The 25,063-nt window shown below is 39.9% G+C and overlaps 1 protein-coding gene across 2 annotated transcripts in view; it reads left to right on the top strand.

The window, feature by feature from the left end:
- The window catches only part of EHF (ETS homologous factor), an 82,484-nt gene that overhangs the window by 34,315 nt on the left and 23,106 nt on the right, over nt 1–25,063 (top strand). For both annotated transcript variants that reach the window (XM_054971675.1, XM_054971676.1), the window contains exons 2-6: nt 13,447–13,546; nt 18,273–18,518; nt 19,767–19,826; nt 23,495–23,563; nt 23,663–23,731. In XM_054971675.1, coding sequence (XP_054827650.1) covers nt 13,450–13,546; nt 18,273–18,518; nt 19,767–19,826; nt 23,495–23,563; nt 23,663–23,731 — 541 coding nt within the window. In that variant the 5' untranslated portion in view covers nt 13,447–13,449. The remainder of the gene's footprint in view (nt 1–13,446; nt 13,547–18,272; nt 18,519–19,766; nt 19,827–23,494; nt 23,564–23,662; nt 23,732–25,063) is intronic.

Raw genomic sequence — 25,063 nt, 5'->3', positions numbered from 1 at the left:
GAGATTATATCCTTCTCTGACACTTTTACCAATTGGAAACCATTCTGTTTCCCTATATATTCTAATTGTAGCCTCTTGTTCAGAGTACAATCAGATGTTGTGGCACACCCATTTATTTTAATGCCATTCATAAGTTTTCATGATCCCCACAGTTGAAAGCTTTGCTGTAATCTGTAACACACAGGCTGATTTTCTTCTGAAATTCTCTGGTGTACTCCATTAGCCATTGATTTGCAATATGATCTCTAGTGCCTCTGAACTCAGCTTGAACATCTGGCATTTCTCATTCTATATATTGTGTGAGTTTTTGTTGTAGAATCTTGAGTATCACTTTGCTTGCATGGGAAATTGATGTGATGGTCTGATAGTGCTGCAATCTTTGGCATCTCTCTTTTGGAATGTAGATCGGCCATTTCCAGTTTGTGAGCCATTATTTTGTTTCCCATATTTGTTGACATATTCTTCTTAAGATTTTGATGGACTCCGTTTCTGTAGCTTGAAATAGCTATATTGACTATCCCATCTACTCCAGGTGCTTTGTTTCTCCCAACTGCTTATAGTGCAACTTCACTTTCTAAAATTGCAAGCTCTTCATCAAAACATTTTCCTTTGAAGTAAATCATTTCATCGCTTTTGTATACTTATTCAGTGTATTTTTTCCATTTCTCTTTATTTTGTCCTGATCAGATACTATATTTCCATGTTGATCTTTCAGCATACCTAGCTGTGGTTTGAATTTCTCTTTGATTCCCTGGATCTTGTGGAACAGGTCTTTTGTTCTCCCCTTTTTGTTGTTCTCTTCTGTTTCTCTGTGTTGGTTATTATAATAGTTCTCTTTGTCTCTACTTGCAAGTTGCTGAAAAACTGCATTTAGAATTCTAAGTATTTTTGTCATCTTTAGCTTCTGCTTCTTGTCTATCCTTAGCAATTTTATGAGTTTAGGCTTCTCCTTTCTTTTGGCTACAGGAATAGTTTTTGCACATTGTTTCTTAATAGTGTCTCTAGTTTCAGCCCACAGCTCTTCCAGTTCCCAAACAATTAAAGTTATTAATGCAAATCTATCGTTTACATGGTCTTTAAATTTTTCAGGAACATTATTTAGATTATATTTTGACACTATGATTGTTTTAGTGTTTCTCTTCAGCTTTTTTCTAATTTTTGATATCACAAGCAGCTCCTGGTTTTAATTTAACAGTAGGGTTGCCAGTCCCTCTTAACCTCCTGGTGGGGGGACTGGCTCTCTGCACTTACCTCTTGGGGCGGGGGTGCTGAAAGTATGCCCATGCTCCACAGGGGCTTGGATTGGGGCTGCTGTGGAGTGCGGAAGCACTTCTGCGCTTTGCAGTGGCCCAAAATGAGCCCATTTCAGGCCCATTTTGGTGCAGATTGGGCCTGTTTTGTCCCAGATGGGAGCCACTGAGGAGCATGGGTGCACCCCTGTGCTCCACAGCATCCCAAAATGGGCCCATTTTGCCCCAAATTGGCCTCGTTTTGGGCCCGTTTTTGTGCAGATCAGGCCCATTTTGGCCTGGGCCAGGGCTGCTGTGGAGCAAGGGAGCGCTCCTGTGCTCCACAGCGGCCAAAATGGGCCCGATCTGTGCCAACATGGGCCCGAAACGAGCCAAATTTGGGCTGAAACTGGCCTGTTTTGGGCTTCAAAGTGCAGAAGCGCTCCTGTGCTCGCAGCAGCCCTGATCCGAGCCAAAACAGGCCTGATCCAGGCAGCCGCTGCACACAGGAGCACGCAGCACAGCAGGGGAGCGCGCACAGAAGGTGTGCACCCTCTGCTGGCCAGGTAAGTGGGGGGGCGGGGGATCCCTGCCGCCACCAGGGGTCTGGCATCCCTATTTAACAGAGATAATAGAACTTCTCCACTTCAGCTTCCAATGATGTAATCTAGTTGATTCCTGTATTTGCCATTTGATGATTTCCACATATATCCACGTATACAGTCATCTATTTTGTTACCTGAAGCATGTGTTTGCAATGAACACATTGTTGACTTCACAAAATTCTATGAGTTGTTTTCCTGCTTTATTTTGTAATCCTCTTCCAAATTTTTCAATAATGTTTGATACTACTTTGCATTCTACTTTTGCATTCCAGTCACCTATGATTATCAGTGCATCTTGTTTAAGTATATGATCAATTTCTTCCTGGACACTTTATAAGAGCTTTCACATTCTTTCTCTTCAGCATCTGTAGTTGGAGCATACACTTGAATGATGGTTATGTATGTAGGTCTTCCTTGTAGATTGGTTGATATTATTTTGTCAGGCATAGCTCCTGATCGCTTTTGCTATGTTGTCTCACTATAAAAGTAACACTGTTTCTTTCAAGTTTGTTATTTCCGCAGTAATACACTTTGTAATCTTCTAATCTTGGGTATGAGTGAGCTAAATGGACTGTATTAGGATCTTTTCAGTCAGGAAAAGATCCTAATACAGTCCATTTAGCTCACTCATACCCAAGATTAGAAGTTTTAAATGTTCCATTTCTTTCTTTTCTTTTCTTTTGTTGTCCAAATTTCTAAATTTTATAGTGTAGAATAACTTCTTGCACTATTGCCAATAAACAATTTATCACTTAGGCAAACTTAAATTAAAAAATAACAGTATAAATTTCTCATTTAACAATTTCAAGTTTATCTGGATTCATATTTCTCACATTCCATGTTCCTATTATATATGTTGTTCAGCGTTGGACTTTATTTTTGCATCTATTCACATCAGCAACTGGACATCCTTTTGGTTTTAATCCAGTCTCCTCATTAAGAACAGTGCTATTTGTACTTGTCCTCTGCTCTTCTCCAGTAGTCAATTGTCTTATGAGCTGGAAGTCCTGTCTTCCAGCAATATACCATTTTCATTTGTGGTAGTCTCATCATAGGGTTTTCATGGTAAGAAATGATCAGAAGTGATTTACCATTGCCTTCTGCTCAGTACTAACCAAGGTTAGCTGGAGTGTCAGTGCTGTTACCTGTGAAAGTTCCTCTACCAGTGTTACCTTCCACTACTGCCCCTGCCCAGTGACTACCATTCCTCCACCTTCATCACCATAGGAACTGTCGATTCTCTTCCACTGATGTGACTCTTGATTCCTAGTCTGTTCTTACAGCATTGACCATTCTGCCTTCAGTGACTAGGTTCTTGATCTAGTCTATACTCCTGATATTACTGCTCTCAGCTTCACTGACACCCCCTCACCACATTGAGGTGTGTATTCAAGAAGGGAACTGATTATTATACATACAGGATATTATCCTTAGTGTATATTCTATGCAGCAAAATCCACAAGCATATGAAATTCTTTGTTTACATTTTCATAGTATTAACTAGGGGTGTGCAAGCCAAAAATTTTCGGCTATAGCCGAAAGTAGAAAGCCGAAAGAAGATTCTCTATCGTTAAAGCCGAAAGCCGAAACAAGAATCTCTTTCGGCTTTCGGCTTTCGGGATTCTTTCGGCATTATTTCGGCATTCTTTCGGCTTTTTTCTATGGGAAAATGCCTCCGTCTTCCAGGACGCCTGGAGGAGGCATTTTCCCACCGAATAAGCCCAAAATTGGTGGGGACCTTCCTCTAACCCTTCTCTAACAACCACCCAAGTTTCAGACAGATTGGACTTTGGGGGGCCATGTTATGGCCCCCCAAAGCAGGTCCCCCCATCCTCCCATAAGAAAGCGAAGGAGCAGCATATTGTTAGCATGCTGCTGCTGATCTTTCCTCATTATTTCCTATGGGGAAAAAATGAAGAGGCAGGCTTCCTTTGCCAGGGGTGGCATTTTGCATGCAAAATGCCCCCCAGCCCTCAGGGGCCCTTCTCCCACCCCTCCTCCCACCCCCCACCAAGGCTCAGCCTGCTCCCACTTGGGGGGGCCATTTCATGGCCTCCCCAAGTAGGTGCTCTAATCTCTACCACTGACAGCTGGGGGAGGCTTGTGTTGCCAGGGGTGGCATTTTGCATGCAAAATGCCCCCCAACCCTCTGGGGCCCTTCTCCCACCCCTCCTCCCACCCCCCACCAAGGCTCAGCCTGCTCCCACTTGGGGGGGGCATTTCATGGCCTCCCCAAGTAGGTGCTCTGCTCTCATCTCTACCACTGACAGCTGGGGGAGGCTTGTGTTGCCAGGGGTGGCATTTTGCATGCAAAATGCCCCCCAGCCCTCTGGGGCCCTTCTCCCACCCTTCCTCCCACCCCCCACCAAGGCTCAGACTGCTCCCACTTGGGGGGGCCATTTCATGGCATCCCCAAGTAGGTCCTCTCAGCCCCTAAAGTCCACCCCTTACAGCCCCACACAAACCCAATTCCCCCCCAGCTGCCACACACAGACCCAAATCCCCACATTAGCCCCTCACAGACCCAAATCCACCCCCACCTGCCCCACACCCATAACCCCAGGAACAGGCTGGCAAAGGCCAGCCCTCTCCCTTTGTTCCCTATGCTGGGAACTTCTAAACTCTCTTTCCCTGGGCAATTCTGCACAGCCCAGGGGTGCCACAATGGTGGGCACACTTCTGAGTGCCAGCTGGTCCCTGTGAAAGAGCACCTGAACCACAGACACCCTCCCTCAAATTCCCCCACCACCTACAGAGATGGCTGGCCAGCCAGCCCCATTGTTCCCTATGATGGGAACCAACTGCACAACAAAGAATAAAACAAGAACAACACAAAATAAAGTTTTAAAAAAATTATATTCTCCCTTCCAAAGTACAAGTAGGCAAAGCATTATGACACATTACACCAGCAGTCCCCCACACAGAAAAATTAAAACAAAACTCACTTAACATCAGAGAATCACAAAGCATGATTCCTGTCAAAAACACTTTATTTCTTGAACAGCTTTAGGTTACACAGCAGGGGGGAACACCAAAGGGCATGGCAGCACTATCTTACACAAAAATAACACAACTCACTTCACATTAAAGAATCACCCCAAAAAATTGCTGTCAAAAGCACTTTATTTCTGTAACTGCTTTAGGTTACACAGTAGGAAGGCACCACAGAGCAGGAAAGCAGTGTACTACACAAAAATAACACAACTCACTTCACATCAGAGAATCACACAAACACAATTGCTGTCAAAAACGGTGAAGTGGGTTGTATTATTTTTTGTAGTACATTGCTATCATGCCCTGTTGTGCCCTCCTACTGTGTAACCTAAAGCTGTTCAAGAAATAAAGTGTTTTTGCCAGGAATTGTGTTTTTGTGATTCTCTGATGTTAAGTGAGTTGTGTTATTTTTGTGTAAGATAGTGCTGCCATGCCCTTTGGTGTTCCCCCCTGCTGTGTAACCTAAAGCTGTTCAAGAAATAAAGTGTTTTTAACAGGAATTGTGCTTTGTGATTCTCTGATGTTAAGTGAGTTGTGTTATTTTTGTGTAAGATAGTGCTGCCATGCCCTTTGGTGTTCCCCCCTGCTGTGTAACCTAAAGCTGTTCAAGAAATAAAGTGTTTTTGACAGGAATCATGCTTTGTGATTCTCTGATGTTAAGTGAGTTTTGTTTTAATTTTTGTGTGTGGGGGACTGCTGGTGTAATGTGTCATAATGCTTTGCCTACTTGTACTTTGGAAGGGAGAATATAATTTTTTTAAAACTTTATTTTGTGTTGTTCTTGTTTTATTCTTTGTTGTGCAGTTGGTTCCCATCATAGGGAACAATGGGGCTGGCTGGCCAGCCATCTCTGTAGGTGGTGGGGGAATTTGAGGGAGGGTGTCTGTGGTTCAGGTGCTCTTTCACAGGGACCAGCTGGCACTCAGAAGTGTGCCCACCATTGTGGCACCCCTGGGCTGTGCAGAATTGCCCAGGGAAAGAGAGTTTAGAAGTTCCCAGCATAGGGAACAAAGGGAGAGGGCTGGCCTTTGCCAGCCTGTTCCTGGGGTTATGGGTGTGGGGCAGGTGGGGGTGGATTTGGGTCTGTGAGGGGCTAATGTGGGGATTTGGGTCTGTGTGTGGCAGCTGGGGGGGAATTGGGTTTGTGTGGGGCTGTAAGGGGTGGACTTTAGGGGCTGAGAGGACCTACTTGGGGAGGCCATGAAATGCCCCCCCCCCAAGTGGGAGCAGTCTGAGCCTTGGTGGGGGGTGGGAGGAAGGGTGGGAGAAGGGCCCCAGAGGGCTGGGGGGCATTTTGCATGCAAAATGCCACCCCTGGCAACACAAGCCTCCCCCAGCTGTCAGTGGTAGAGATGAGAGCAGAGCACCTACTTGGGGAGGCCATGAAATGCCCCCCCCCAAGTGGGAGCAGGCTGAGCCTTGGTGGGGGTGGGAGGAGGGGTGGGAGAAGGGCCCCAGAGGGTTGGGGGGCATTTTGCATGCAAAATGCCACCCCTGGCAACACAAGCCTCCCCCAGCTGTCAGTGGTAGAGATTAGAGCACCTACTTGGGGAGGCCATGAAATGCCCCCCCCAAGTGGGAGCAGGCTGAGCCTTGGTGGGGGGTGGGAGGAGGGGTGGGAGAAGGGCCCCTGAGGGCTGGGGGGCATTTTGCATGCAAAATGCCACCCCTGGCAAAGGAAGCCTGCCTCTTCATTTTTTCCCCATAGGAAATAATGAAGAAAGATCAGCAGCAGCATGCTAACAATATGCTGCTCCTTCGCTTTCTTATGGGAGGATGGGGGACCTGCTTTGGGGGGCCATAACATGGCCCCCCAAAGTCCAATCTGTCTGAAACTTGGGTGGTTGTTAGAGAAGGGTTAGAGGAAGGTCCCCACCAATTTTGGGCTTATTCGGTGGGAAAATGCCTCCTCCAGGCGTCCTGGAAGACGGAGGCATTTTCCCATAGAAAAGCCGAAAGAAAGCCGAAAGAATCCCGAAACGTTTCGGCTTTTTTCTTTCGGCTACCCGAAACGTTTCGGCATTCCCCGAAACGTTTCGGCATTCCCCGAAAGAAGCCGAAACACTTTTGTTTCGGCATTCTTTCGGCATTCTGAATGCCGAAACGCACATCCCTAGTATTAACCTTTACAAGAAAAGCCCTATGAACTGCATCAGTCTGTGTAATGAAATTCACCTGTTTAAACTTGGAATGCTGCTGGTGTTGTCATGAACGTGTTTGACTGTCGAATGTATCATGTTCAAAGGTGTTGATCAGACCTGAGTTGATCACTGAGCCTGTTTGGTCCATGCTGAACAGCATGCTGAGTGCTTGCCAAACAGGTTTGCACATGTGAAAAAATGCTGCCACTTCAAGTCAATCAAAAATCATTAGCATCTCTAGGAACTAACTAGATGAACACCAAAGGGCAGGATTTTATTCAAACACAGCATTTATTTATGAACGATTTATATGATTTCTAACTTATTTGTCTATTTGAAAAACTGCCTGCTAAGCAGATTAGTTATGCAACAAGGAAGGTATGTTTGTGTAAAACTCAGTTGGGCTATGTGAGAATACACACATGTGAAATGCCAATTTTACTATACTGCATGGAAGGAATAAAGTGAAGTAAGCTGCCAAACAGCAAAAACAAATCAGCAAACTGATCATTAGAAAATCAACTCCCTGTTTATGACCAGTGAACAGGATGTGAGCCAACCTGGCAGATATTCAAGCATCCATAGTTTAAATAAAAGCTAGACCTCAAAGGTACTATGAACCCTGGAGTCAAGGTTAAAACAATAGTGACATATAATAGGGTTTTCTATTGATTTTTTAAAATGAATTACGGTTATATCTTTAAAAAAATCTCTATGATTACAGAAGACAGCAAAATTTTCTATTAGTAAAACTGACTGGCATTTGGGCTTTAGAGTACTGCACAACATTTTGAATACATTTGTAGATAGGTGGTATAAAAGTGTTTCAAATGTAAAATAAAGCCAAATAAAGCAAAGTCTTCTTCCAGTGCAAGTATAGCTATAATTTAGAATTAGATTCCAAGTAAATTGAACTCCCTTACATGCTCTTGGCATAGCCAGCAGGAGTTGTCCCCAACTAAAAACTACTCACAGTGGCTTCATGTCATACTTCAGTTTCAGTTGATTTTGTTGGGATTGCTATTGTTATAACCTGATAGCAAGCAACTACCCTCCCATCAAATACTCTGCTTTTTTAGAGATGGCATCCATTGGATTCAGGCTCATTATTTTTCTATGTGATCTGCAGCAGGGCTTGAAGAACTTCTTAGTTGGGAGGTGGGAGAAAGGGTGCTAAGTTAAGATAACCCTGTCTAATGGCAGGAATGATGCAGGTTATGGGTAGAAGGTAGGATTTCACAGTAAACACTATGGGGGCATCCAAGAGATGAGAGAGTACCCAAACCATCCTGGCTGATTAATCTGAGGAGGAATGGAGACCTGTCTTGGTGTTGGCAGGTCTGTAATGAATTATGTTGCTGGATCATTAGAATACATTTGCTGGTTGGGTGGCAACATAAGTGTGGGTGTGTGAGATTTGAGCTGAGAGACTCTGCCAAGGCTGATGGTATCAATTTGGTTAAGGCTTTTGATAGCACAATATATATTGATTTTAAAAATTGTTCATAGAAATTATTCAGCAGGTGTGTGTTTTTTTCCTGCCACTATAGCAATTCAGTTTGAGTAATTACTGTAACTAAACCAGCGTTTTCATTGTAACCTGTTTCATCCTCCATCCCTTCCCATTTTGGACTCTCATCCATTATTACAGCAAGATTTGAGTCCAGTAGCAACTTAAAGACCAACCAGATTTTCATAGTATGAGCTTTCAAGAGTCAAAGTTCCCTTCATCTGATGAAGGGAACGTTGACTCTCAAAAGCTTACATCCTGAATTTTTTAAAATGCTGCTGGGCAGTGCAGACTCAACGGGGCTACCCACCTAAAACTAAACCCATTATTAGTCATCTTTATTGTGCCACTGATTTCCACATATGAATCTATTTTCTGTTAATGTCATAGTGCACAAATTTGAAAAATACATTAACATTATGGAGTACTCAGTTCTGTTTTAATAGTTCCTAATTTGTTATTTTGTTAGTATTTAAGTCCCCTGACCTGAGTGGCCCAAGCTAGCCTGATCTTGCCAGTTCTTGGAAACTAAGCATGGCTGGCCCGGGTCAGTACTTGGATGGGAGACTACCAAGGAAATCCAGAGTCACCATGCAGAGACAAGCAATGGCACACTACCTCTGAATGGTTCTTGCTGTGTAAACTCTATTGTGTTCCCATCCATGGGTTGCAACTTGATGGCACTTTGCAGCAACCAATTTTTAACTGTTTTTATCTGTTTGGTGTTTCTTGCTTTACTTGTAAGCCACCTCAAGTAGGTTTCTTGAAGAGGTGCCAGAGAAATGTTCTAAATAAAGAAATAAAATATATAAATGTGCACAGAAAGGCACTTCACATGGATAAGTTATCCCATAATACCATTTAATTACTGTGTCATATTCATCAGAAAGTGAAATGGTGGACTGTTCCTTCCTTTTCAAAGCATTTTCATGGATCAGATGATAATCTACTGTCATGATTAAGTATAGAATGCAGAGTCTCGATTTAGTCCTGATTTAGTAAAGCTGAGCACCAAGTGTATTCGCCATGTTTTGTTTGTAGCTGCCCTTTGTGGTATCTTTTACAGTGCTGTGGAATAAAATTTTAGAGTTGTAGCAAAGAAAGCTTTTTCAGATTGATAGCTTTAGTTATTCATTAATATGTTGCTCAAACAATACATTCAGAGGTAGATCGTAGAGTCTTGGATTCTAAGCCTTACTTCCACTTGTTCTGGGCTTCTGCTGCTGCAGGAGTGATCTTCTACTAGATGTTCCTCTGGCACTAGGTGCTTTTTGACTCTGGCACTAGGTGCTTTTTGAAAGAAACTGGGAAAACGCTCTGTAACAGAGGAGTGTTCCTATGATGGTAAAGGGCACAACTGCAAGCAAGGCTTGGGAATTCAAGCCACAGTGTCATTCAGATGACAAAAGATAGCACAATATAGCTATGGAGATGGGAGGGAAGGAGGAAAGGGAGAGGCTGTGTGAGCCACCAGGAGTAGAGGGCAGCAAGGAATGTAGCACAGGAAGAGAAGGAAACAGAAAAAGAAGAAAATGCCGGGAATGCCAGAGGTAAGAAAGAGGAAGCACAGAGATAGTGTCAGGAGAGGGAACAGCAGGGAAAATGTGATTCCTCCCACCCATCAAGTTCTCTGTTTGTTTAGTTGCCTCAGAATGTATACAGATACAACACATGAATAACATCTTGTGCTAAATTTCTGAGTTACTACTTCCTGGTCTTTCAGGAAAGAGTTAATTTCAGGACTCTTCTTTAGGTCTCTCAGTATTTACCAATAATTAATTCATTATGATACATATATGTTCATCAGTAAATATAACTACACAAGTGTGCATCCATTGCAAATGCATATCACATACCATGAAAACAAATTAGAGCCCACAAACTCTTCCAGATTTTCAATCTGGGACATAAGGTTAAATATTTATAAGGGTGTGAAATATAGTTATAGCACAGTTTATTAAAACAAAATTATGTAGGACACTTTCCCACCAAGCTAGCATATAACATGGCATTAGCCTTTTCTGAGGGCAATGTGTATAAATCTGTCATAATTTCTTTGTGAGTTGTCATGCTGATTTAATTGAGGGAGACTATAAAATATGTAAATTTCTACCACTTCCTGGTAGGCTTGGGGTAGGCTTACAGCTTGATTCTGCAAATGTTGCGCAGTCTAATTAGGATCTAAATATAATGAGAGAGTAATTTAACCAAAGCTTCAGATGATGAATGAGAGAAGAACAATAAATCTGAAATAATCTGAGCAAGTCCCCACACCCTTATCTTTCACAAAATAAAGCCTTAGCTATTCCTGGTATAGCCCACCATTCTCAGCAGAGAAAGGAAGGTGATAACATAGCCGTAGACACAAAGGACCACACAACTAGTTCCATATCCTCTAGGCTGCTATTTACACATTTGTCTTTAACAGCAGTTTTCCATGCTACATAGCAAACAAGCTTTGAAACAGAATACACATTCCCAAGCAGTTTTCGATATGGCATGATGGTCTGCTGTTTAAAAACAAGGTGTCAAAATTATACTTGGTTTGCCCAAACCTTTCCATTTGCATGAAGTAGATTTGTAGATCCCATTCATAGTCTTCAGAGATGTGGTGCTAGATCATCAGATGCCTATAATTCCCTCATGAGGCATGAGGTTATTTGGTTATTAGGCATGGTGTGGAACTAGAAAAAGACTCTTAGGACACACGTTACAGGTATTGAGGCTTCGGAGCAGTGGCAGCTCAATATAAGGCACCCTCAAATGGCAAGTCCTTTTCACCCCTACTTGTCACTGCCTTGTACCACCACCTGCTCCATTGCCTCTCCAAGAGCTGGAGCAGCTAATGTGCCCTCCTTCCTCATTCCCCAGATGTCTTCAAAGATAGTGAGGCAAATTGTACATGCCTGATAAAGTTTCCCAGACTCTTGCATCTGATGAAAACTTATTGTTAAAGACACTTGTGAAATGAGTTGTGGAGTAGCATTAACTGCCCTGGTTCCTGGGTGTGGGCATAGCATAGTGGCAGAGACAAGGGTGAGGAACAGGCTGAGGTGGTGAATCCACCAGCTGAGGTTGCCACCTCAATTCATTGTAGAACTGGCCACAGTTCAAGAACCCAAAATGGGACAGTTATCGTGAGTGAATTGCTGTTGTAAGTTGCCTCTGATCTATCCATTCATTATCAGTGACAAGGTGGTTAAATCCCTTCATAACTTTTCCAGTGCTATGATATTATACACAGTTTCTGATGGGCCTTTTTCTTCTCCATATAAAAATCCCTGAAACTTTCAAATGAAATTACACATAAAAAGGAAAAAATCTTTCAGTTTAAGAGTAGGCACCAGCACTAATCCACGTAACATTAGTTATAGCTAGGCCCTGTTGAAACCAGTAGAACCAGTTAGTCGTCATGACTTACTCAAGTGCCATTGTTTCAGTGGGAGAAGCATGACTAACTTTTGCTGGATCAGACTAATCATCTGCAAAATAATTTGGCTATGCTTTGTGGATCCATGTCTAATTATATGAAACATTAAGAATATCCACTAATACTTTTGGACCAGGTACTAGTGCTATATTTCTTCCTCAAAACCTTTCATATGATTTATTCTACAAGTTAACCAACAGACTAATAATACATAAAACACTGAAAACATATATAGAACCACTTCTAGACTCTCTGAAGGGAACCTGAGCAGCAGGTTTGGTAACTGAAACAAATCCATGGAGGGAGAGCCTTAAGTTACGATTAGTTTTATTGTCATCTCTTGATGTTGTTGGACTGATAGAACTGAAGGTTTTGCGTATAGCATATTAAACCTCCACGAGACTCTGGCAGAAGAATTTAACAGAGCATAGTAAATGTGGGTGCGGCTGCAGCATGGCTTCTAATGCTTATCTACTGTAATAACACTATTTTGATATGTACAGTAGGTTTTTAAAAACGATGTGATCCTTTGGGGGGTTAGCATGGAATCATTGGTGTATATCCTGTAGTTTGGGATCTTAAAAGATCCATCCATTATATGGATTAATCCTTCCCCCTTTGGTGTCTGAAATATAATCTTATAACACTAGAAATCTAATATCTAAATGACAAAATTGTATTCTTGATTTGTATATTAGCAGCCTGAGATAAAACAGCATATGTTAACTATTGCAAAGTAATTTGCAGCACAAATGAGGTTCAGTGAGGTTTGCTTCCAGGTAAAATATTGTTTGATAAAGTTTAGAAAGATATTGTAGTGTTTTTCTTCTGTCTCCTTCATTTGTCTGAGTTCCTCCTTAGTGACTTTTTGTTCATTGTTAATCTTTAACAATCTTTGCAATCCTGAATTGGATTATGTTGACATATTAGTATTGTTTGCTTACCATAGTTGTAAGTTTCAAAGTTGATAAAATATTTTTAAAAGAATGAATACCAGTTGAGACCTTTATATAATGGCTGTTTACCCCAATGTTGTAGGGTTTTTTTCAGGAAAAGTAAGGATTCCATGACAATCTAAAGTGAATGAACAATGTTGTCTGTGCCTTATTAGTATATTTTTTTAAAAAAAGAAATGGCTTTAGGGTTTTTTTCAATACGAAGGGAAATAAATTAAGTAGCATATTCATTTATGCTACTCAACCAGAGAAGCAAAGAGAAAATAAACTTTAAAAAACCTTTCAAACGCTATATTTTCAGGAAGCAAGGTTTTCCCTCCTTCATTCTTGACCACAGATTATTCTTTTATGGATGAGTGATGTTAATACTTGCTTTGTGCTTAAGAAAGTCAAGCATAGTAATTTACACAACAAGGAGTTTTCATTTCAGCTGAAAAGGGTTATGATGACAACGTGTTCTTAACCTGGACTGTGTTTTCTCAGAAAACATTTTGCATTGTTTGTTTCAGTTTTAAGGGGATATACTTGACTTTTCTGGATAAAGAAGTGCAAACTAAGTAAGATCTTTGATTTATTTACAGATCATGATTTTAGAAGGAACTGGCAGAATGAGTCTTAATTCGGTCACAAATCTTCTCCATGAACAGCCATCCTGGACAGATGGATATCCTACGTGTAATGGTAGGAAGAATTTACCAAAGGTGTACATTTGGGAGTTATGTCTTTCTTTTGCCCTCCAATCAGTTTTATACTTATTGGTAGAATAACTAGGAATCTAATGGCACTTCGAAAAACTTCAAAATGTTATTCCAGCATAAGTTTTCATGGGTTAGATTCTGTACTCTAGTCCTCAAAAGCTTATGCTGAAATAAATCTTCATTGTACCACTAGACTTCTGTTTATTTTTGCTGCAACAGGCTAATGTGGCTATCCTTCTGGAATTACTAGAATATCATTGTTTGCAGTAGACTTTCAGTATATTAATAAAACCTCATAAATCACTGGAATTTATTCAAGGCCACACTGCCTCATAGTTTTCCTTAAATCATCTTTTACATAAAATTGCTTTCTGAGAAGACTATATTGTCAGCAGCACCCAAATGCACACCACATTCTAATTTGACTGTGGTATCTGGGACATCACTTCTACAACTTGAAATTCTCCATTCCAGTTCTTGTTGTTGATTGTCATTGCATTTGAAAATAAGGATGCTGCTTATTGCCAAAAGTAATTTGGGTGAGGTAGAAACCTCTTCATTTGACACTTTAATTAAATACCTATTGGACTATTAAGTCATTGAAACCTCATAATAGACTCTCTCCTTATTAAAGAATAAGCAATTAAAGTCCATCTCAATAATGTCTAGAACTGTGATAATATGGCTACAAGCCTATAAATATACTCTATTTAAGACTTTTGCAGCATTGATCTAAAATCTGGTAGCTCACAAGGTCATGATTGATCAGTTTCTTTCTACAATTTACTGTTTCCATAAGTCAACTTTCTCTAAAAAAATGTAAAAGATTACTTAAGAAAATCAAAATTTTTTAATTAAAATACCCAGATCAATTTTTTGTTGTGAACTTCACTTTTACTTGTAAATTTTATATAGGCAGGGATGTTTAATCAGAAACAGTTGTTTCCTTTGTATGAGATGTCTGTAAGGTTGCCATTCCTCAGGTGGAGCCTGGAGATCTGGAATTACTACTGATCTCCAGAATACAGAGCTCATTCCATCGGAGGAAATGGCACCTTTGGAGGGCAGAATCTATAGCATCATGTCCCTGTGGAGCTTCTGGTCCCAAATTCTGCCTTTTCCAGGCTCCACTCCTAAATCTCTAGGTATTTCCTAAACTGGAGTTGCCAAACCTTGTCTGCCAAAAGGATCAGGGAAGAAGATCTCAGCCTTTATCCTTCCAGGCTCACTTGCAACTTTGAATAAAAATGAACTTCAAACTCCAAATCAGATCCTCTATTCAATCATATAGACCAAGGGCAAAAGAGCTTTTGAAGCAATACATTGAATAACTCTAATATTCAAAGAAAAGTAGTTGCTTCTATATCCTGTTGTAACTGATTACGTAGGACTTTGGTGTTACTAACTTTAATGGCCTGTGCCCTGTGTTCATGTGGAAAAGATGCATCACTAATGGACTTCCAAAGTGTTTTGAATACTCTTTTTCAGTTAAAGTATTAAGGCTTGCATCCTAAGGTGCTGTTCTGTTGGAACAGAATGGCTTTTCCCTCAGAGTTTTGCTGATTCCTCCTTTCTGCTGTGGACTTCCAATTTGCTTTCACACAATTCCTTTAGGTCCATTGAGCCACAGGAGCATACTTATGGGAGCATGGTAGGCTGCCGTAAGAGGGGGAGACATGGAAGTTGCCTTCCTCTAGTGCTACTCACATTGTCGAATGCTGTCTTCTACAATAGCATGTTCATATTTTCAAACTGCTTTTTTAATTGCTTGCTGATTTCTGCCTCACTTCTCTATCTCTCATTTTTATTGTACCCCTCCTCCAAGGATCTAGGAGCAGAATACATAGACCTCCCTTCAAATTTATCCTCACAACCACTTTGTTAGGCTGGAGGGTGTGTATCTGGTTCAGTGGTAGAGCATCTGCTTGGCATGCAGAAGGTCGTATATCCAATCCCCGGCATACGACATATCCAATAAAAAGGACCAGGCAGTAGGTGATGTGAAAGACCTCATCCTGAGACCTTAGAGTGCCACTGTCAGTCTTAGAAGACAATAACCACCTTTATGGACTGATGGTCTGATTCAGTATAAGGCAGCTTCATGTGTTCATGTGCTGAAAGTGACTGTGGCACAGTCAACCAGTGAGTTTGATAGTAAATGGGGATTGAAACCCAGGGCTTCCTGACTGTAGTCCAACTCACTGGCCATTTACATTACACTGGATTCTCTAATCTTATTGAGGATTATTGGACAACTGTGGCTTGAATAGAAGTAATCATTATAATGGCTAGCATTTATACTGGCTGTACAAAAGCTTTTATGTACATGTTCTCAGTAATCTAAGAAACAATCCTGGACAGTAGGCCAATATGATTATCCCAGCATTACAGCTGCAGGATTTAGGGTAAAGGAATAGGCCACTTACAGTGCAATCCTAAACAGAGTTATATCCTTGAGTCTAGAAGAATGGTACTGCTGGTGTATTGACAGCTGATGGTAGGGGTCTCCTCCTGTGCTGCTCATGCTATTAGTTACTGCTAGCGTGTATTCTTTAGTAATTGTTCCTAAGCAGGTCTGCCCAGAAGTAAGTACCATTTCAATACATGGCACTTACTCCCAGCAAAATGTTTCTAGGATTGAAGTCCAAGTTAGCTGTTTATAGGTTAAACTTAGAACTGTATTGACAGCAACATATCCTGCAGAAAACATCTATGTAATAAGTACTATGTTAATGATTTCCCCCCTACTCTGATCTTTGTCAAAATATTTCTATCTATATGGCATTAATATGGATAACTAATACTGGATGCCATTGTTATTGTGGAAAGTTTCCTTGATTTGAAAGGCATTAACGTTTTTGTTCACTGGAATTTGTTGTGAAATTCTGATACAATTTCATCATTTCCCTTTCACAGTATATTCCTGCATTGAAACAAACAATACTGAGTACAATGTACATTATTTCTTTATTGAGTGAATATCTCAATAGTGAATATCTTTATTGAGTGAAGTCTTTGTTCTGTTGAGGTTTAAACATTTCTACTGAAAACTGTAACACAAAGTACTTCAGAAATTCTGCACATACATACTTAGAAGTAAGTTTAATTAAAATGAGTTGGAATCACTGTTAAATATATACAATTAGACTGCATGGCTCAAAAGTAATTTTATTTATTTAGGCATCAGAAACTAATAATGTCTATGCCTGCATTGATTTCTAGTGAATAAATTTTTAACACTTCAAAACTGTTTACAAGCTATTTAATTAGAATAATTCATTTTTTTAGCAGGATAGGATGGAGTAACACATGCCCAGATAAAACAAGCTGGTGTCTTTTGATATGTTAAAGACTCACTTAAAAAAATGTTGCATAGGCTTTTATGGACTGGGTCCCACTTCGCCAGATGCATGAACTTTACAGGTCCATGAAACATTACACTAGAAAAAATGTATTAGTGTTTAAGATACCACAATACTCCAGATTCTTTTTTGCTGCAATAAATTAACATGCCTTCTCTTTAGAGTTTGTTATCCTTACCAGAGAGAAGAACTCTGACTTGTACGGTTGTGAGTTTTGTTGTATTATGGCTTATTTAGGAATATAAAAACTAGCCTACCCTTCCAGCTATTGTCTAATTCTAATCTAACACAAAAGAGAGTGATTGTGCCTGATTTTCCCCTTCCTTACTGCAGCCCCCCATGTCACAAGGCATTTATCCAAGAAGGTCCATTGATTCTTAGCATTGGCTTTTCATAGGAGCTGTTGGGACAGGGGGAGGTGAGGAAGACTTGGCTTCATTAACACCTTATACTTCTGGTTTATAGGATTAATGCTTTGTTTGTTATTGTTGTTGCATGATAAGGAACTAGGCCCATGATTTCACTTTTAAGTTAATTTTAAACTCTGGCGGCCTGCCCACCATGAGACACTACAACAGTTTTAAAGTATAGACTTGCAGGGACAGAAGCTTCCGGGCTGTGCACACTTCCACTGGGGCTTTGACCTGTCATTTGTTTTTCAAGACTGCCCCGCCCCCAGCTTAAAAGTTGTTGCACAGCTGTTTTTAAATGAAGGTGAAGATAAAGCCAGGTCTGCAGGTTTGAAGGAGAAGCTAGCTGCACACAGCACTGATTGGCTGTCCCACAATGATGTCACCCAGAAACGCCCCAAACATTAAAAGTTAGGCACTTATAAGGTGGTGAATGAATACATAAATGCATTAACATCCATGCATTTATTTTTATTTTAAAAACAAAAAAGATGAACAGCCACCTGGTACAAGAAAGGGAAGGACAAAGCTAATGCTGATCCAGGGTCAATTTGTTGGTATGCACATACGTCGTTTCAGTTACAAAGCTGGGGAAAAGCTGATCTTACCCTAAGGATCAGAGTTCTCTGAGCTCTCTTTTTATATACCACCAGAGTTCACCAATTGAGGGCTTAGTGGGGAAGAAAAAGACATTATTCCAATGTGCCTAAACCTTTGATATTCCTTAAAAAGGATCAAAGCTATCTGCAATTTTGTATATTTATATGGTTTTTTTGTGATTGTCAGCATGGAAGACATTGATCAGAAAAGCGTGGTCACCCTAGAATATAGATCCAGATAGGATCCAGATGTCTTCTTACCCATTATTTGAAAAACAATAACTTATTTTGTATGGTGATAAATGATGAGGAAAAACTCTCAACTTTTCTTCTTACAGTATCAGGCAATTTTTTTGGACCTCAGTGGCATGAAATGCATCCTCAATATTGGACGAAGTACCAGGTCTGGGAATGGCTTCAGCATCTTTTAGACACCAACCAGTTGGATGCCTCCTGTATTCCTTTTCAAGAGTTTGATATCAGTGGAGAACACTTGTGCAATATGAGTTTGCAAGATTTCATTCGGGCCGCTGGCACAGCTGGACAGCTTCTTTATAGCAACCTTCAGCATCTGAAGTGGAATGGTAAATACATCCTCGCATGGGCCAGGATGCACAACTGTGTGAATGCCAGGTTCCTTGCATTGACCAAAGTGCAACAACTGTGAAATTTAGAATTAGTGAGAGGAAAGGTACTTCATGATTAAATAACCCCTTAGTATCTCACGTTAGCAGTATTAGAGAGCATCAAATTATTAGACCAAGTCTTTCCCTAAAGTATAGATAGCTTTACATGTGATTGCTTCTCACAGCCTTGTCTTCAGGGCTGCTGAAACAGCAGCTGTGTATGCAATGGCACCTCTTTCATGTGGCAAGCAGAGATATTACCTCTTTAATATGGTGCAGTTTGTATCGACAGTGATTGCTATGCTGTCAATCATAATGGCAATTTTGCCAACTAAATTTAGATCCAGTATCATGAATCTTGTGAATTCTCTGAATTCACTGGGTTTTTTCATGTTTTTGCTTGGTTTCCCCATTTTCTGTACCTTTTCATTCTGTGAGGGAGATCCTGAACACTTAGCTTTGGACTCACAGCCAAGAAACCATGAGACTAATGGAGATTTTTTTAATCTTGGAAAGGGGTGTGAATCCTCCTGTTCCTCCCAGTGCCATTCCAAGTAAAATCCAAACTTCCAGGCTGCCCCCATACCAACTTCAGCAGAAAAAGGCACCCAAATTACTGACAGAGGGATGAGCATTTTCCAAATCCCTGGAGGAAAGTCCTTGGCCAGAATCCCTCCTCCAACAAGCTTCCTCTATGTCCAGAAAAAAGGCTGGATGGGTAGGGCATAGGAATACTTTGTCTATATTGAGCCATTACTTTGCATACAGTTTTTTCCATAACCTTAGTCAAATTGAAATTTTCTCTGTGAAAATGACAAGGACATGGGGTGCTTGATAAGAGAATAAGTGATTTTGTTGAAAAGATTTTTCCACACACACAAAAATTGCATTCACTAGTATACTCCTAATTGCCCCATTGAATGATATTTCCACATGAGGAGGAGTTATACTTTTGTTTGGAAGAAAGACATCGGTGTGTGGAGGAGCCAGAAAAACATGGAAAGATGTTTTTAATTAGAAGCTGTACTCCAGACAATTGGTTTTCTATTTCATTCTGCCATATCACTTTTATTCCTGGACACTGGCATTGATTCTGACATGGTTTGTTAAAATTTATTCATTGGTTTGGTTAGGTGAGTCTTTGCTTAAAATCCTACCTTTATGTATACTGAATTGCACATACATGTCCTGTTTATTCCCTTGCAGGTCAATGTGGAAGTGAAATGTACCCATCACATAATGTCATTGTTAAGACAGAACAAACAGGTGGGTGATAAAAACAATTATGATGTGGCTAGCCATAGCACTGAACAAAGGGAATATTACAAAACTGAGGGCTTGGAGAGGGGAATGCAACCACATTTATATTTTAAGAAATTATATTTTATTTATTGATTTAAAAGTTATTTTAGAAATTTATATTGCGTCTTTTAAAAATGTGGCCAACAATAAATAAATTTAAAATAATACAATATAAATATAACACAAAGATTAGAAACTAGCCAACAAAGCTGTTTACTAAACTAGAACATCAGCCATAAAATATAATATCAATTACCTGCCACCACCCCAATATATATAGAATTAACACATCTACAAAAAAGTTTGGATGGAATGAGTTTGCAGCAAGTGACAAAGGACAATTTTACATGCCCATGTGACAGACAGCAAGGAACAGGCTTAGTGCAGAATCCCTGGGAAGCTATTCCAGCGATATGGTGCCATGATGGAAGATACTTGTTTTCTTACTGAGGCTAACAAAGAAGGTGGGAGGAAGATACAGAAAAAGTACTACCTTGGACATCTAAGAGAGCATGGATTCATGTCATATCTAAGAGAGCATGGGATTCATGTCCTTCAGATATGTGGGCTCCAGATTATGAAGACCTTTAAAGATATTAAAGAAAAAGAAGGGGGGCACACTAAGTCAAAACGAAGAAGGAACAGCAATGGACACCAATGTGTTTGCATTTTTTTAAAAAAATGTTGATTTTATATCAATATGTTGACCTAACATTGTAATAATAGAAGCAGCAGGTTCTCTGAATTGCTAGGTTTCATTAAAAAAATCAAACTCAGTCTCTAGCACATTTCCTTGTGGAGATATAAGGGAAAAGGTCTCTCTCTGTGACAAAAGGGGCTAGAGACTTTTTAAAAAAATGAAAGCTGGCAAATCTGAGAAGCTGCTACATCTATTATTACGCCAGTAGGTCAATATATCCATGTGAAATTGACAATTAGAAAAAATATTGAAAACAAAACTAAGAAGTGAGGAAAGGGAAGTGGGGGGAAGAGTGGTTTAATGATGGCAAACATCCAGTCACTGAAAAGTGGGTAGGAGGTAGGTGGGAATAGTGGGGCAAACAAACCAAAAGAAAAATTTCACAAGGAAAAAGTTGACTGAAAATTGGCTTCCAGAAAAAGATTGATGTAAAAGAATTGGAAAAAACCTGTTTGAGGGGGAACCCAAAACATAGCAAAAAAAAAACTAAAGGAAAAAATGTATATAGAAATCAGTGGAAAAACCAAAGTAGTATGGGGCCAGAACTGATGAAGAAAGCCCTGATGTCATTTGCTGACAGTGACTTGCCCCAGTCAAGCACACAGCTATGTTTTGAATGAATTAATGCTTCAAAGCTTTTTCAAAGGAATTCCGTATCAATGTTCAGTAATCCAACCCCGCATCTATGGTAACATGGATCACTGTGGCCAGACCAGATGAGCCCAGAAGGGATTAAACCATATGCAATTGAAAGAAGGCATTCTTGGCCTGTACTTGCTTTGAGATAAAAGAAAAAATAAAATATCCATGATACTTATGGCTTTTAACCTGCTCAGACAAGAATAAGCTCACTCCATCCAAAATAATCAATTGCTTCTAGAACACCACTTCATTTAACCTGCACCATATCCGCTTGCCTTAATTTAGTTTTATTTGACTACTGCATCCAGACTGTAATTCATGGCAGACATAATTGCACCTAGGGGCTTACTGATATATAAAGTTGTACAAATAAAGCTTATTGATGATGACGCCAGCTACAGAGTTCTGGATGGTCTCATGCAATCAAGTGTGATAAATATCAAGTATTATAGATGAAAGCATACAGGATAGAGGAATTCAATTAATTATTTAATAATATTAATTATATAGCTCAAATGAGAAAACATTAGGGCTCAATAAAGTCACTGAGACTTAGAAATGGTTAGTTGGCTGCATTGTGCTCAAGGTGTTTTGTTTGATTTTGAGGTATAAAGCTGATCAAGTACAAAATGTGTTTTTAAAAATGACACAAAGAGCTAGTACTGTTTTATTTAGAGATTCATAATATCAAAAAAGGTAGAACAGTGCTTGCTTTTTTAAATGAAAGAGGTTTCTCTAAAGGTATTATTGTCAGCACTGCAAGGAAAATAGTTGTATTCTAAAACAGAATGCAGAACATACTCCCTCCTATCTCTCATTTACGGTGCATTTGCTCAGTGACCATACTGATTTTAATTGGCTTATATTGGAATACACTCTGCAAAAGATTCCATTATAATATTTTTTAAACCAGATTCATTTTTATCAGATATTATTTTCTATTGAAAATGACATGAATGCATCATTTAGAAGTGAAGATACTGATGTTGACAATGTCAGTTTCATATCAAGAGGTTCAAGCTGTCTGAGTAGTTGCAAGCTATTAGTCTTGAAATCATCACCAGGTAGCAGATTGATTTCAATAAGATGTGGATTGCAACCCTATTTGACATTTCTGTATGTAATTACCCTTAGCATAGCACAAAAAGAAAAATAACAATGAGACTTATAGATTCTGCTATGCTAAGTAAAATTGCTATTGGAGTAGATCCTGCACTACGTGGAGTTGCAAAACAAAAACAATTCAAAACTCCATTTAGGCGAGGTTTGTTTTTAGAAAAAAGCAATTAGAAGATCAGGTGTCTAAACAATAAGAGGTGTGTATGGACATAGGTTTGGATGCTCAACCATGTAGCTAGTTAAGTAGAAGGTGTCCTAATTCTTAAAGTAGCCAAGCATGGTGCCTTAGCAAGTGAGTCATTTTCAGCTATAATATTCTTTGCATAAAAAAATACTAACCTTGGATTTTTGAAAAAAAGCAACCAAAACAAAATTAACACCTGCTTAATAAGTAGGAGAGATTGGCTCAACGTCTATGACACTGACCCACATGAAAATCACATCTTTTATTTGCTTTATTTTATAAATTTTATTTTTTTAAATTAAACCTCATAAAAATAGAAATAAATATATGACAATAATAATGAAAGGTCTACACATAAGCATCTTTTATATATGAAAAGGCAAGATTAAAAGTTATTCACTTTTTACAGAATTCAAGTGTCTGGTATGTGCCTAACTCTCCTATCACAATCTTTTCCCTTGTTTCTACATAGTATGAAGGCAGAGCCATTTGACTGCATAAACAGAACCAATAATGGACTTAAGAAATAGGCATTTTCACAGTGGTGCAAAAGATGTTTTGAGCATGGCAAGCGAATGCAGTATGGGACTGGCGTATAATGATTTTTCCTTTAATGAGTTACCCTCCAAAGCTAAACAGCCGTGCTTGTCCATTGCCAGCTGTGACTCTAGAAAAGAGAGGTGAAGGGATTGCATTCATTTATCCAATATGTTAGTCCGAGACTTGAGGAGAGCAGGAATGCCTCAGTTTGCCTGTGTGGACTCATCTGGTTTAGTTACTGATTTACTATAATCAAAGAAACAGTAACACCACAATCCTAAGGACACTTTCCTGGAAGTAAACCCCATTGTTTAGGATTACTTGCTTTACTTTTGCTGAACTGATGCCAGCATAGATTTCACTGTATGTTCAGAGAAAGAAATCTTATTGAAACTACTTTTTGCTGCTGAAATTGACCTTTGTCATTTCTCCCCATTTTGATTTAAGATCCATCTGTAATAGCATCATGGAAAGGAGAGAATTATTTCTATGACAGTGGATATGGTGGCACAGTAGGTAACTAACTTAGCAAGCACTGAAGAATTTAAAAATAATTTTGTGGCCCTTTTAAGTAGCTGTTATATTACATTACCTTATTTCTTTTTGAATCACCAGAATTACTAGATAGCAAGGCCTACAGTCGAGCACAGATTTCAATCAATGCTTCTAGTCACCAAGCTACTGGTAAGAATGTCTCTCAAGGTATGGGTAAGATGCATGTGAATCGTAGTGACCTTTTATTGTAACCCCCTCAGATCTTTTGGGAGAGGTGAGATAGAAATGTTTTTAAATAAAGAAATAGTGAGGTTGCTTAAGCAAGCCAGTAGTTTGATGGTGCTGACAGGGATATTCCATGATTATTCACTTTTATCAGCTTTAAAGGTTGAGGTTTCTAGGCTTTGATATATATAGAAGGCTGCATTCTTGAGTATATTTCATTACTGATGATTGCAATATCAAGTGACAACTTGCCTGTTTGAATGAGCCATCATGCATAAAACACCAGAGGTAGAACTTGCATGTTTTGCAGGGGAATCAGTTCATATATTCAGCCATAAGTCAAGTTTTGGCTAATCAAATATTGGTAGCGGTGGTGGTGGTGGTGGTGGTGGTGGTAGTAGTAGTAATAATAATAAATAATAACTGTGCTTATATACTGCTGTTCTAGACAGAATAGTGCCCCACCCAGAGTGGTGAACAAGTTATTATTATTATCCCCACAATACAGCTGTGGAACTGGGGCTGAGAGGAGTGGCTTACCCAAGGCCACCTACTGAGCTCATGACAGTAGCAGGATTCAAACCAGTAGAGTGCTGATTCACAGCTGAACCGCTTAATCACTGTGCTACAGCAGCTCTCTATGTGTGAACCAGCCTAAATATGGGACAAAGCAAGGACCTCTGTTATCTTTATTGGGATTAAGTTCATTTTGTATTTTGGTTGTTGTCTCAGCATTTCTAAAGTACCTTTGACATAAATTCATTTACACTTTTAATGTAAATATTCTAAAGCAAGCTGGAGCTGATGGGAAGGTTTAGTTTTGTTTCAAATTCAGTCTGTATGGTAGTTGCTGCTTGGGAAAAACTATTACTGTAAAGCTTGTATCTCCCTGTGTTAGCATTTTACAAGAGCCTTGGAAATTTTGTGAGGCAGTGGCTAAGATGTTGCCACTAGTTGTGTATAACAAGTATTAGGACTTATACAGGGCCAAATTTGGTATGCAGATTAGTCAAACATAAACCAAGGACAAGAATATGATGCCACTGAGTAACAAAAGGACACCTTTCAAGATGTGATATCTTACTAGATAATTGAGTAAGGGTATTTCAGACAACTCACTTTATACCCTGGTGCACCACCAGAGGGCGCTATCATGGAGGGAAGCAAGGCACCATGTTCCTCCAGAAAATGTGCCATGGTGGGAAGCCCAGACTGGGAGCATGATGGGAGAAGGTGGCAATGCTCGCCTCCTGCCTTCAACCAGCTGAGATTAGGAGTGAAGCAGGTGGCAATGCC

This window comes from Eublepharis macularius, chromosome 2 (assembly GCF_028583425.1).
Source record: "Eublepharis macularius isolate TG4126 chromosome 2, MPM_Emac_v1.0, whole genome shotgun sequence".
Lineage (NCBI taxonomy): Eukaryota > Metazoa > Chordata > Lepidosauria > Squamata > Eublepharidae > Eublepharis > Eublepharis macularius.
The sequence above is the reverse complement of the archived record's forward strand: the minus strand, read 5'-3'. Positions and strand labels throughout refer to the sequence as shown.